Source organism: Ischnura elegans, chromosome 1, assembly GCF_921293095.1.
Source record: "Ischnura elegans chromosome 1, ioIscEleg1.1, whole genome shotgun sequence".
NCBI lineage: Eukaryota > Metazoa > Arthropoda > Insecta > Odonata > Coenagrionidae > Ischnura > Ischnura elegans.
The window spans coordinates 24,795,531-24,809,444 of NC_060246.1; the positions used below are offsets into that span (position 1 = coordinate 24,795,531).

General features: G+C 39.0%; 1 protein-coding gene across 4 annotated transcripts; it reads left to right on the plus strand.

The window, feature by feature from the left end:
• Positions 1-156: 156 nt before the first annotated feature.
• Positions 157-12,585, plus strand: LOC124157425. Of its 4 annotated transcripts, none has more exons than XM_046532139.1 (7): positions 162-559; positions 647-976; positions 4,724-5,255; positions 8,259-8,370; positions 11,227-11,308; positions 11,386-11,543; positions 11,652-12,585. In XM_046532139.1, the coding sequence occupies exons 1-6, from the start codon at positions 515-517 to the stop codon at positions 11,500-11,502; spliced, it is 1,218 nt and encodes a 405-aa protein (XP_046388095.1). In that variant the 5' UTR covers positions 162-514; the 3' UTR covers positions 11,503-11,543; positions 11,652-12,585. The 4 variants fall into 4 exon arrangements, with proteins under 4 accessions (XP_046388103.1, XP_046388095.1, XP_046388089.1 ...); XM_046532126.1 differs by having other exon boundaries at positions 176-267; positions 343-976; XM_046532133.1 differs by having other exon boundaries at positions 162-970.
• The last annotated feature ends 1,329 nt before the right edge of the window (positions 12,586-13,914 follow it).

A 13,914-nucleotide genomic window follows, 5' to 3' on the forward strand; every position in this document is an offset into this window, starting at 1 on the left:
TCACACCAATAATTACACCTGTTCCGAGAAGTGGCGAGAATTAGGACTTGTAGCGGCATCTATCGTCAAATGGAGTAACTTCGGCGTTAAACGGGACAAGAAAACGGATGGTGCTGCCATCTAGCAACCTTATTTATTACCACCTCGAGTCCATAAAAACATATGACGTCATTAGCATCCAAATCATCCGAATTCCATTCAAGAAATTCGAGGAAGTTTTGCAGAAGCCAATGCACGCAGTTCAAGAAGTATTAATCGTTGTGTTTGGTTTGTGCCGGATTAAAATTCCAATTCTGCCCACTCAGCTTGTGTTTGGTAGCTAAATAAATGTTTTATCCCCAGGAAATACGTAAATAAATACGAGTAATGTCAGCTTGTAATGGAGTTCAATCACGTTTTAATGAAGCCTGTTACTTCTAGTCATAATTGAGTGATTGCAAATGCGAGTAAGTGAGTCCTTCACGAATGATTAATAGTAAATGCGACTCCTAGAGTAATATGAATTTTTATCGTAATGTACATGGCCAGGAAATGTCATCATGGGTTAGTCAACTGTGATGTAAGTTTAGTTGAAGTGATCACGAAAATACTCCATATGGAGAAATGTGATGGTAATGAGAACGAATTATTATTGTGTGAACTACAGAAAAACTATGAGAACTTGTTAATGAAGTATGCAGAAGCAGAAAACACCATAGATAGAATGAAGCTTGGGTATAACCAGAGATGTGAGGAGGATGATTCCAAGGTCATGAAATACAGAGCGATTGGTTATATAAATGACTGTGAAGTTATAGAGAATCACCATAAGGAAACTAACACCAGATCTGGTCATGACATGATCAAGGGTACCTCTGCCCTTATCACTAACTGTGGAAATGAGCTGGGACCTAATTCCATTAATTCCCTGGATTTCTGTCATGATCCAGAAGTGTTATCTTTCATCGAATCTCATTCATCCAGTGGTAAGGTAAAGGTAAATATTACTGTTGTGGTACATTCATAAGTTATGATCAGTTTTTCATTTGTAATTAATTAGCACATCAGCTATTGATTAGTCAATGAGCTTTAACTTTCCTTTTGTGGAAATACTGCTTATCATTAATCTCTCGGCTTTCACTTTGATCCTAGTCTTAAGTGCATTCATTAGCAAGGGTTGTGTCAGGAAAGCAAGACAATACTACAATTAACGTATGTGTAGCCCCGCAGTGGCGCAGTGAGGGACGGGGTTTTGAGGGTTAAAACCCCCCCCCCCCCCCAGAGCTCAGAGAAATGCTTATGTTTAATCCATTTTACTTAATTGGATTGATATTACTAATAGAATAGTGTAAGGATTAATAAAATATCCCTCAGAAAGCCGTAAAACTCACCATTTTGAACCATTTATCTTAATATTCCTCAATTTATTAATCTCCCACCTACCGCTTATCCTTGTGGGTATTCCGTACCACCACACACCCCGGTATTAGTTGCACCTTAACCCCCCCCCCAGCCTTAATTCCTGGCTGCGCCCCTGTAGCCCCGACAGTTTGGCAAATTTTGAAAAATGGTTTGTATTAGTTAGCCAACTGTCATTTATGCCGTTTTCTTTCCTTGATTACTCATATGTTTTCCAGCGTTTTGAAAATTTTTTCCCCAGTGGTTGGCTTGGCAGATTCCATAATTGTGGTCTCACATTTTATGACCAGTCAAAAAACCATTGAGCCTAAGTTGTGCATTGACTTTAGATTTATCATGCACATATTATTTTATTATTCAGTTCAGTTTTATTCAGTGTATAAGTCTCCACATTGCCGAAACTGTTGACTTCTCAATTCACTACAGTGCCTAGTATACGCACTGCCCCTGAATGTGCCTAGTACAAAAGCAATTAAATTTCCCAATGAATGTGACCATTATGTAGCTGCTGACTGTGACATCTTTATCTTTTTGAATGCATCAGGCAGTGGCACAGCGAGGGAGGGGGGGGGGGGGGGGGGTTTTGGGGGATAAAAGCTCACTGAAATTTTTAAGGTGAATCTATTTTACTTAATTGGAGTAATATTACTTACAGAATAGTGTGAGGATTAATAAAATATCCCTCAGAAGGCCGTAAAACTAACCATTTTTCTTAATTTTTTTCTGGCGGAGGCCCTCCGCACCTCCCACTTATCCTGGCGGGTATGCCATGCCCCCAGACCTCCAGTATCAGTTGCTCCTGAAACCTCCCCTAGCCTAAATTCCTAACTGCGCCTCTGGCATCAGGGGCAGATTAAGATCATTATTTTTGGGTGGCAGTTTAACACTATCTTCAGCACGTTTGTGGTATACAATACCCATGTGTGGCGGAGCCCTTCGTTTCGAGCGCCATCACCAAGGTCATCCACCTGGCTGAGGTCGTTGCCCTGGGACCCTGAGGTCCCTGCCGCTGCCGCCAGGGTACGAGGAACATAGCGCCAGCAAGGCGCCGCGAGATAGAGATGCTCACGGAACGGCAAGGGAGAAGGACTTAAGACTTAGACAAACTGTATCACTAACCATCCAAATAAACGTGGTCGGATTTACTTCCGTTTAATTTATAGAGGTGAGGTTAATTACCTACATATCCCTAACCCCTTCGCCATGATTATTACAAAAAAGCATCCTCAAGTCAGTCTCTTGATGTGTATGTTTGGGATGGAGAGATCTATTAAATTTATATCTTTTCCATGAAATTCCTCATGATAGCAGTTATTGCGTTGCAAAATATTGGGAAAAAATTTGATAGCTATGCAGTTATTGCCCCCCTGAGGACATTTGTGAAAACCGATTATGAAATGACCGAAGTGTCAACAGAAAGCGATCTTCTCTGGGATAGAATGGGGTGCCCTTGCAGGGGCGCAGCTAGGAATTAAGGCTGGAGAGGGGGGGCCAGGGGAGTTTTAGGCGCAACTTATACTGGGGGGTATGGAATACCCACTAGGTTAAGCGGAAGGAGCAGGGGCTCTCCCTCATATTAATGGTGAGTTTTACAGCTTCTGGAGGGATATTTTATCAATCTTTACAATATTCTGTAAGTAATATTAATCCAATTAAGTAAAATGGATTAAACTCAAAAATTTCTCTGAGCCCTGGGGGGGGAGGGGAGGGGCGATCCCGCAAAGCCTCCCCCTTTGCTGCACCACTGCGGCTGTCCCCTCCTCACAGTGGTGATACGTCTGAGTCTGATGTGCACAGACGTTCGTGGCGTACAAAGTGGCATTCAGATATTCATCAATTATTTTTGAACATTTTTTTATGAAGTTGGTGAAATGAAAACTCTAATTATAGTGTCGCATGATAGAAACCATCTTCTCAATTTTTCAAGAAATTCCGGTAAGGGTGGGGCGTGCTTCTCACCCTTACCGGAAAAAATGTATTCTCGGCGGCTAACAATGTGTTGCAAGAAGAATCAAAATTCCAAACATATATTTCTAAATCAACTTTTCCTTTTAATTAAGGTTGAGAATGTGCTGCAAAGTAGTCCTCTCCTATGCTCAGGTAGAGCTCTCGGAGATCCCTCAACTAGAATACACCCGGTAGTAATGAAACAGTAGCTAAAAATCCAGGGATGATCAATAATAGCATTGGCAGAACATCTGCTTGGTGGGTGTGGAAACCATCCATTACTTGAGTATCCCATGATTTCTCTAACCTAAAGGTTTATCACACAGCATATTCCGTGAGCTCCACATCTGATACTTTTTCCCTGCGAACCGGTTTGTTGTTTTTAATTTTTTTTTCAAGCCACATACTGGGTAAATCCTTAACAGGTGTCTACACTGAGAACAATTTACAAATATCATTCACTGGGAAAATCTATAATCTATTACAGTTTGTTGACCTAGTAGCTTTTTCATAACATTAATGATACGTATTAGATATGTAGTGCAAGAAGTAAAGCATAATTGTCAATAACTTCTTCACAGACTTGTATGCTTGAAGGACTCAATATACCACCCACTTACGGCCCTGGATCGTAGAAAGAACTCCTTTAAGCCTCATTTCACCTGAATTTGAATTCCTCTTGTCATTAAAATTCCTCTTCTCATTAAAATTCCTCTCTCGTTTCTTATGAATTTGATGTGCATAGAACTTAGGTATTTCCCTCGCTTCCAGTACTTTACATGTAATTGTCAGTAGACATTTATGCAGGGGCACAGCTAGGAATTAAGGCTGGGGGCGGGGGAGTTTCGGTGCAACTAATACCGGGGTGTGTGGGGGTACGGAATACCCACCTAGATAAGCGGTAGGTGCGAGATGAATAAATTGTGGAATTTTAAGAAAAATGATGAGTTTTACAGCTTTCTGAGGGATATTTTATTAATCCTTAGACTATTCTATTAGTAATATCAATCCAATTAAGTAAAATGCATTAAACGTAAAAATTTCTCTAAGTTCTGGGGGGGGGGGGGTTTTAACCCCCAAAACCCCCACCTCGCTGCGCCACTGCATTTATGTATTACCTTCATTGATGGTGGAAGAGAATAGGCTTAATATTAGACTTTAAACCTGAGGTTGCCAATGCATGATAAACTTTTCCTTTTCCCTCAGGTATTGGAGTATGTATAAATCCTGCTATGCAATGATTTAAACTAATTTGCAATGGCTGTGATAAAGAGTGAATGGCACTATAGTGGAAGGGTACTTTTATCGTGATGGCTTTATTAATGCTATTCCTGTGCAAGGGAGCACTCTATTAATTTTGACGATATTCTATTTTTAGCTTCCTATGTGTTTTGAAAAATCCATGCAATCAATTCAAAAGGAAAATGGTTCAGAGAAAAGCTGTGGTACTGATTATTATGAAGATAATCCTTCTCAATCAATTGGACCAAGAACTTGTAAATTAAAGAATAATGAAGAACATGATGTCAGTAAGTGCCCCGAAAAGAATAAAGTTAATTTGAAAGCAACCAAAAAAGCTTTAGAAGACATTTATGGCACAATTAGAGACATTAATTTGAAAAGTTTAAAAGATGGAAGCTTTCCATTGAGTGAAAGTGATAGGAACTTGGATATTTCTTATTTGAAGAAAGTCGCCCCTTCTAAAAAATATTGCCATGATAGTGGGGGACATGCAGAAATTGGTGATTTGCTAACTGAGTCTATGAAGGGAAAAAAAGATAGGTCTTTGCAAAAAGATGGTGCAAGGGAGAAGACTTCTACCTACAGATATGCAGTGGTTTGGCCAATACAGTTTGAGACTAACAACAATATGGACCCCAGAGATGGAAATGGATTGGATACGTGCTCTGGTAAGAATCCCCTTATTGTTTCAAACTCTCTTAAAACAGTGGCTTTTGATGTATTGGCTTTTGCATCATCAATATGCAGTACAGTCAGTGGATGCAAGAGCTTTTAAGTAATTTGTTTTAGTATTCTATCGGTTACATTGGTTTAAGTGGAAAACTTAGCTAATTGCATTGACTGGTTTCCCCTTCCAAATTTGACTTCCTTCACAAGTCACAATAATGTCTACTCCCTTTCCTTATACTAATAAGGCCTACTATGTACTATGAATCAGATTTTCTTCCAACACCCACGGTATAAGTCATAGGATGTGCATCTAAATCCTCACAGATATGCCGCTTATTAAGGCCGTTTTACACGGGGCACGTAATTGCACAATCTGACGTGTGTACGGAGGCGCAGTCAAAATTGCGTCGTGTTAGGCAGTGAATTGCTATAACACCTGCGAGAATGCATGGACGTGAGATGGCAATATAGCCCCTGTTCTAATTTCGTTCGTGCAATTCCACGCCATTTTAGAAATTAATGCAGTTCTAACCTGCACAATTCCGTGCCCCATGTAAAACGGCCTTTAGTTATTACTGATCAGTGCCTACTGGAGAGGAGTGATGCTGTGTCAAATCTTTACTTACAATCTTACTCAGGGGTGCCGACTTACAAAAAATATTGGGGGGGCCCAAACCGGGGACCTTGCCCCGGTAAATTTTATAAGTAGTGAATTTTAGGTTTTTAAGCATTTTAGAAGTGTCATATGATGAACATAAGAACCCTGATCACTCGAATCTCGATATCTGGACACTTCGGGGAAGATCGACAAGCCTGAAACATTTTTTTCTCACATCTGTAACGAACTTTTGGGGGGGCTCGGGCCCCCTCAGGCCCCATGGAGTTGGCGCCACTGATCTTACCATCTCTCGAACCCAGGCCTAAGGGAAAGAAAGCCGTACATTACCTGTATAATTTCAGGAAATGATATTGGTGTTCAGATCTCAAACATCACTCTTGCAATGTCTCCTTATGAGAAAATAGCATTTGGTCCGCTTAAAATTAGGTTGTTGCCCTTTGAAGGGGTACTATGGCAGTGTATTGTGTGGTTGATATGATAATTAGACCTCACGTAAAATAATTAATTTCAGTAAAGAATAGAATAGAATAGAATAGATATTTATTATGCTCTGGGAAAAAACCCTTGGAGCAAAAAACACAATTTACAAAAATAATGGCTCATCAAAGCAAAAAGTTCATGAAAAATGTCAAGTAAAGTTGTTTGATACGCACCTATAAAAAAGAAATAACACGTAACAAGGATTGAAATTTGACATCATAGGCAGACGGAATATAGTACATAATACATAATAATGATACATAATAGGCTGTATTTTCGTGGGAGTTTATTTTAGCTCTCCACTGAGTAAGTCCATGTACAATTTAATTTTAAAAGCATGGATGGAGCCCCTCTGTCTAAGATCCTCAGGGAGAGAATTCCAGAATTTTGATCCCGTTATCAGAAATGATTTCTGGTAGATATTAGTACGTGGAGTAGGATAACATAAATAGTCATTTTTGCGAGATGACATATGGGTGGTTACTGATCTGTTCATAAAGATTTCCCGGAGATAATTAGGGATTCTCTCTCTGAAAATCTTAAAAAGAAGAGCACCGAGTAGATATTTCCTTCGATTACAAAGATTTAGCCAACCAAGGCTGATTCTGTACTGTGATACATGAACATCCTTTCTTAAATTGAATACATATCTTACACATGAATTAAGTAGCCTTTGTAACTTTTTATCCAGCTCTTTAGGCATGTCATTATAAACAAGACTACAATAGTCAAAGGAAGGGAATACCAGGGTAGAAATTAACATTTTTCGGGTGGATATAGGAAGTAAGTGCTTGTGCAGTTTTAGTTGATACAGTGTGATATTGACTTTATTACAGATTTCGTTCACATGTTGGTTCCAAGACAAATTTTTTGTGAGGGTTAGTCCAAGAGTGCGAACAGAGTCGCTGAACGGTATTTGATGGTCACCAACTACAACTGGAGGAAGGTGATTATAATCTATTTTGTTTAGGATCCTAGAGCTACCGATGATTATTGCTTTCGTCTTCAAACAGTTCAGTATGAGGTGGTTTTTACCCACCCATTTTGTGATTTCTCTCACGTCATGATTCACTAGATTAATACTATCAGCTATGTTTTTAATCGAAGTATGGATGTATATTTGAAGGTCATCTGCATATATCATATATTTACAATTTTTAATCGCAATTGAAATGTCATTGACAAATATAGAAAATAGCAGAGGTCCCAGGACAGATCCTTGAGGAACTCCGAAAGATACTGGAGCCCATGCGGATAAGTTATTTTCAGGTCCTAAGACTGCTTGAAATCTATTGCCTAGGTAGGAGCAGAACCAGTTTAAAGCTGAACAAGAGAAACCAAGCTTCACCATCTTATGGATTAGTAGATTATGATCAACTCGATCGAATGCTTTACTGAAATCAAAAAGAACTAGTATTGTAACCATACGCTTATCAATATGAAGTCGAATGTCATCGGTTATCTTTAGTAGTGCCGTCTGCGTACTGTATCCATGCCGAAAACCTGATTGCATAGCGTCAAGTTTGTTATTGTTATTTAGGTACTAGGTTTAGGTAAAGGTGAACGATATTTATAAGATGCCAGGATATACAGCCTCACAAAAGTCACAGTTGCTCTCCCTGGGTTTCAAAGGTTGTAGGAATGGTTGTCTCTTGTGAATTTTTCTCGCAGTCGCTTATTTGAGTGAGCACTGTGCCTTCCTGGCACTTGGCTGGTCATACCCTGGCAGCCAAGCCAGGGTCCTCGGCCAGGTGAGGGTCTCTAGTGGTGTCACTTCAAACTAGAAGCTCCACCTCACGCTCAATGTTTTCACGCAAAAAGTCTCTTTTTAAAACCAAATTTGGCCGTGGTATTTGCTGTGCGCCTTCTTCTGCTCAATTTTTCACTGATATTTTTTTTCCAGAGCCATCCGAAGGCTTCAGCTTGGGTAGCTGTGACTCAATATCATCACTGGAAGGAACATCCAGTAGCGCTCAATCAGAAGAAGTTCTTCCAGATGCTGATGCTGTATCCGAGTAATTAATGGGTTATTCACTTTACTTCTACCGGGAACTCAAAATTTTGATTGAATTACTTGAAAAAATATGGCAGTATATTTCCCTAATCTTAATAAATACAGCACACTCCCGATTGTCCGGGCTAATGATGGGGATCGAGAGATGGCACGAATAACCGGAAAACGCGTATAACCCAAACTTTTGCTTAAATGTATTGAAATGTTCTTAATTTATCTAAAACAAACGATATACTATTATTTATGCAGTTATTCTGTTATTTAAGAGTGCTTCCCGGACTCGTTGAGAGCTTCCTTTCCCAGTTCTCGATCTTTTTAGTGGCGATAACATGATTGTACTCGTATTATTAATGCTCCATGTTAGGCCTGGTTTCGAAAACCACATATCCGTGACTGTGTGATCACAGATACAGAAAAGTGTTTTACACGAATGCTTCAAAAACACTGCTTGGCATCGGAAACTACACTGTCAGGCACCACGCCACGTAGTCGCGTCTCGCACAAGTTGCCCAGATTGCAACTGCTGCGGGACGTGTATCCGTGATCACGAAGTGCGGTCACACGCTGCGATGCTTGAAAAACAGGAGCACGGTGCTCCGGTGAATGCAGCTAGCGCGCGATTGCTTCCGTTTTACGAAGGGTATTCTAAGGTAAATAATAAGCCCAGTGTATCCTCACATTAATGCAGTAATTCCGATGATTTTGCATCCGATTTTTTACGAAGATCGCGGAAAAAATTGAGCGAGAGTGAAAATCATGCATGGATAATCTGCAACCCGCATAAACCGCAGCCGGGTAATTGGGAGTCTGCTGTATGTTAAACTTACAATTAGTGTAACCTCTTTGCCATGCTTAATGCCTATCGTCAAGAATGGGTATAGGATCTTTTCAGGAGATACATTTCTGATGTGCTCTCAAGTTTGAAGTCCAATGAAAAGATAGCCCAGTAGATAGAAAAGATTGCTTGGTAATTCTGTTATTCAATGTCACGCTATTTTACATATACACCCAAGAAATGCCTTGAATCCGGAAAATATATTTTTTGTTGGCGGAAGAGTTGGGAAAATAACTAAAAAATGTAAAATTGGAAGAAAAAATTGTCTAATTTTCAGTAAAAAAAGGAGTCATGTGGGTAACGAAAATGTTCGTAATTTCATTCTGATTCCAAAATTATTTTTTAGAAGGAAAAATTAGTCATTTATGTAATCACCATGCTCCAACCCAACCCATCCCAACATAATTCGACCACCCCACATCCAAATTTCGGTATCCATTCCCTTAGATTTCATATAGGTAATTTAGATGTACGAATTAGTGTCATTTTTATAAACACCATTCCACAACCCAACCCACCTACATGTTTATCCCCAATTCCAAGTGCAGAAACTGCTGTCGTGTTGGTTTCAAATATAAAAGAAAAGAAATCAATTTAACGTTGGGCACCAATTAATTTAACACTACTCACCTTCTATTTTTTTGTTTTGTGTTACCTTAGGGTATAGAAACACACTTAATTATGAAATAACATGCACAAAATCACTTTTACACTTTTGTATTCAAAACATCATAAAGGAAGACTAATTGGGCCTAATTTACAATCAGACATTGTAACAAATAGATTGCATAACTTCCCTTTTTTATTCCAATGGGCTTTTAACTCTTCCCCTTTTCCTTGTGTATTTATAATATTTAAGTTCCACTTATCGGGTTCACTGCTCCGCGACTCCCCTCAAACACTGCCGGATGGTTCAATGCTCCACAACTCCACTCACTGCCGGATATCTTCCTCCGCGATCCCTCTCTTAAACTCTCTCCACCGTTTTTATTCACGCATCCTTTCTTCTATCGGTTCTCTGTTGTGGGCGCCTCCACTTCATTTGCATACTCTACTTTTATCTGCCGGTCTTTTAAAACATGTCTTTTTCGTAGCTCTCTCAACACACGACTCCCATTAGTTTTCTCTCACGTCCCTCGCTACTATTGTTACCTCCTCAATACGATTGTTAATTTATATATGGTAACAAACGACATGGTGGTTTGTTTACAGTACCTACCCAGTGAGACCAGTTCTTTTTGAAAGAACAATCCCTCAATGGTCAATTTCCAAAATTCACACCTTTTGGCAGCATTCTTAGTGGTCGACACCTTTCTGTTGTACCTGAACTGGAGGTGTTCGAAGTTCAAGTCACCCACTGAACCCAACCGATGGCAGTTTATTGATCTCTTTAGCAAGTCGTGGTTGATGTAGAAGTTGGCAATGTTGTCTCACTTCCACAACATGCTCTCTAAGAAGTTCACTTCACAACCGGTCCAACACTGAACCACATTGTCACTTGAGATGGAGGCCATTGCTGGGATGACACCTTGGCGGCAGAGGTGCATCTGAGGTGCTTGGTGTGAACGAAGAATGGCTCCAATGTGATATGTGATGATAAGCCTATTTTATATCCAATTTTGAAAAGAATTGCATCTCAAAGTTGGGCATGAAATTACTAACAGTTTTTGAGTAACCACATGACTACTTTTTAATATTTTAAATCATTTTTTTGTTTAATTTTCAGGCTTTTCCGCCTAAAATAATTATCATTTCCAGATTCAGGAGATCTTTATCCATCCTCCTTTACTCTCATATTTTCCCATTCATGCTGTGCACACCAAATTTGTGCCCTGCTTTCAAAGCTCCCCAATCATCTCTATCCTACATGTTCCCTCCACCATCTTCATATTTATGGCAACTTGAATGGTATAGTTTCACAAGTAATGATATTTTTTTTAATTCACCATGTTCATAATCAATCAATATTTATAAAATAATTACTTAATGTTGAGCCTTAATTTTCTTCCTGTCTCCCTCAAGTGGCAATGGAAAAGACGCTTTACCACCCAAGGGAAACCATGTGAGAAGTGACTTCAAGGATGAGTTACATTCCAAGTCGCATGTAAGTAAATATTTTAAGTGAGATTGCTTGAATTATCCCTGAAAATGCGTGAAATAATTAAATCCACTCTTTTTCAGAGATTGCTTGAATTAATGGGCTCACTTGACCGAGCTGATATTTTAGCAAGTAAAATGAAGAGAAAATCTGAAAACTTAAAATTATTTTTAGCCTCTCAGTTGAAAAGTATATCTTGAGAGATTTTAGTTCTCTGGACAAATCATCTTGTAGACAAATGGTATGTCAGCATAATTTATAAATAAAATTGTTCTGTTTCATAAACCCATTGTGAGCTGTGCTTTTAATTTACCTAGTAATTTTTTGTGTTTGTCATTTCTCCAAACAAGGAGGACCCGGGTGTGTATTGGAAACCAAAACTCCTTTTATTTGAGTTTTGATTTTTCTCAGATTGGCAGGTGTGTGAGAAATAGCTACTGCCTAATTACCACAGGTAAATGGGATGAGGTAAAAAATGTGATAACATAAGAATCTGAAAAAAACAATGCCGGACTGAAATCTGACAGAAAGAAGAGTGCTCCAAACCATGACTCCCAGTGTAATGTCTTCGAAGAATTTCACCAATTGCATTTCCTTTTTGGCTCAACTGTGGCTAGCCAGTGCCATGAAACCAAAGAAGAAAAGTGGGTTCCTCTGTGTGGAAGGAAACAATTCATTACAGTGCATTTATTTTGTACGTATTTAATTGATGGGGTTTTCTGGACATAAAGTGTTAACTACAAAGGGAGGAAAGCCTGAAAAACCCATAGATGTCTATGAAGTGGCCCAATATCATTCTCATACCACTACAAATCATTAAAAAGCCAAACTAATACCAAATTTATGAAATTTTCTTGGGCCTTCTATTAGGAAAGAAAATTAGAGGCAGCTAATGTTACAGACTCTTATTCTTCACCCATTCTGAAGGCTCCTGATGTTATTTTGGAGTGATTATTGAAAATTGCCTTAACAAGGGGTGGGATTGGTCAAGCCCCGATTGTTGGCGTGGAGGACTATGCAGACCAGAAGAAACATGGATCTTGTGATCTGAACTATTTTCAAATCCTATTGAAAGAGCTGCTCATCAAGTAATTGGTATCTCAGTTGAAATTCTTCCTCTCCAGCTTTATCTCTGTTGCCTTTTCTGTTAATTGATTTGAAAAAAATATCAAATCAACATTACACTGTGGTGTCTTCTCAATGGATATAAAGTACACTCACAATTATCCGGGCTAATGATGGGGAAGGACGGCACGAATAATAGGAAAACACGGATAATCTAAACTTTCACTGTCTTGTAATGTTTATAATTTACGTAAAACAAACAATATTTTATTATTCATGCAGTACGTTATTCTGTTATTTAAGAGTGCTTCCTAGACTCCTCGAGAACTTTCTCCGCCAGTTAGCGATATTTTTAGCGGCGATAACATGGTTGTACTTGCATTATTAATGATCCGTGTAAGGCCTGGTTTCGAAAACCACACAGCTGTGTGATCACGAATACAGGGAAGAGGTTTGCACGAATGCTTCAAAAACCACTGCTTGACGTCGGAAACGACACCACGCAAAGTAGTCGTGTCTCGCACAAGTTGCCCTGATTGCAACTGCTGCTCGACTTGTATACGTGATCAAAGAGCGTGGTTGCGGACTGCGAGGCCTTGGAAAACAGGAACGGTGATCGGTGTTCTCGTGAATGCAGCTAGTGCGTGATCGCTTCCGTTTTACGAAGGGGGTTCCAAGGGAAATAATAAGCCCCGTGTATCCTAGCATTAATGCCGTAATGCCGATGATTTTTCGTCCGATTTTGTACATAGAGATCGCGGAAAAAATTAGCGAAAGTGAAAATCATGCACGGATAATCCGCAACCCGGATAAACCGCAGCCGGGTAATCGGGAGTCTGCTGCAGTAGTCTTGACTCTGGCAATATCGATTTTTCATAACTGACTATAGTCTTTTGGAGCTATTTTCTCTTGGAAATTTGGAGCCATCAGTGTGTGGAAGTGAAACTTTCAAGTTAGACTGCTTGTCTGCATATCTACCAAAATAGTTTCACCGCCATTTGGTATTTCAGCATTTAAAAGCAGTTTTAATGGTAAATTAAGTGATTGAATAAAAAGAGAATAATAATTTTGTCCTGATGGTATTTATGAAAAAGGCATTTTAAATTTATAACACCATAAATTATGTCTTCAACGTATATAAGCTTTTTCAGAAATACATATTACCTATAGCTATCATATTTGTCTTATTGTTTACAATATTTTTGTTAAAGGGAAGTCGTAAACCATGTAGTCGTATTTTTAGTAAAATGTTTCGTTAAATCATATCCAGCCCACTCGCACTGAAGTTCTATTAACGAGTCGCAAGAGAACTTTATCTGCACAGTACCACACAGTTATATTTCAAAGTAATGAATGACATTAAAATACGCTTTTGAAATACATTTTCTTATGGTTTACTCAAGCAATTAGATTCTTCAGCATATATTTATTACTTATCATTTCATAACTAAACCAGTGAATTAATGCATTATTTAGAAATACACGCAGTTGGCCTTTTTTTAGCCCCATTTGAAAGAAGTATAAGAGGCGCCATGTGTTTCCGATTT

Excerpts from the sequence above, each read along its gene's own strand:
- LOC124157425 (XM_046532126.1), top strand. The coding sequence starts at position 515 with ATGTACATGGCCAGGAAATGTCATCATGGGTTAGTCAACTGTGATGTA. Across the intron at positions 977-4,723 it reads CATCCAGTGGTAAGGTAAAG|CTTCCTATGTGTTTTGAAAA; the intron begins GTAAATATTACT and ends TTCTATTTTTAG. Across the intron at positions 11,309-11,385 it reads AGTTACATTCCAAGTCGCAT|AGATTGCTTGAATTAATGGG; the intron begins GTAAGTAAATAT and ends ACTCTTTTTCAG.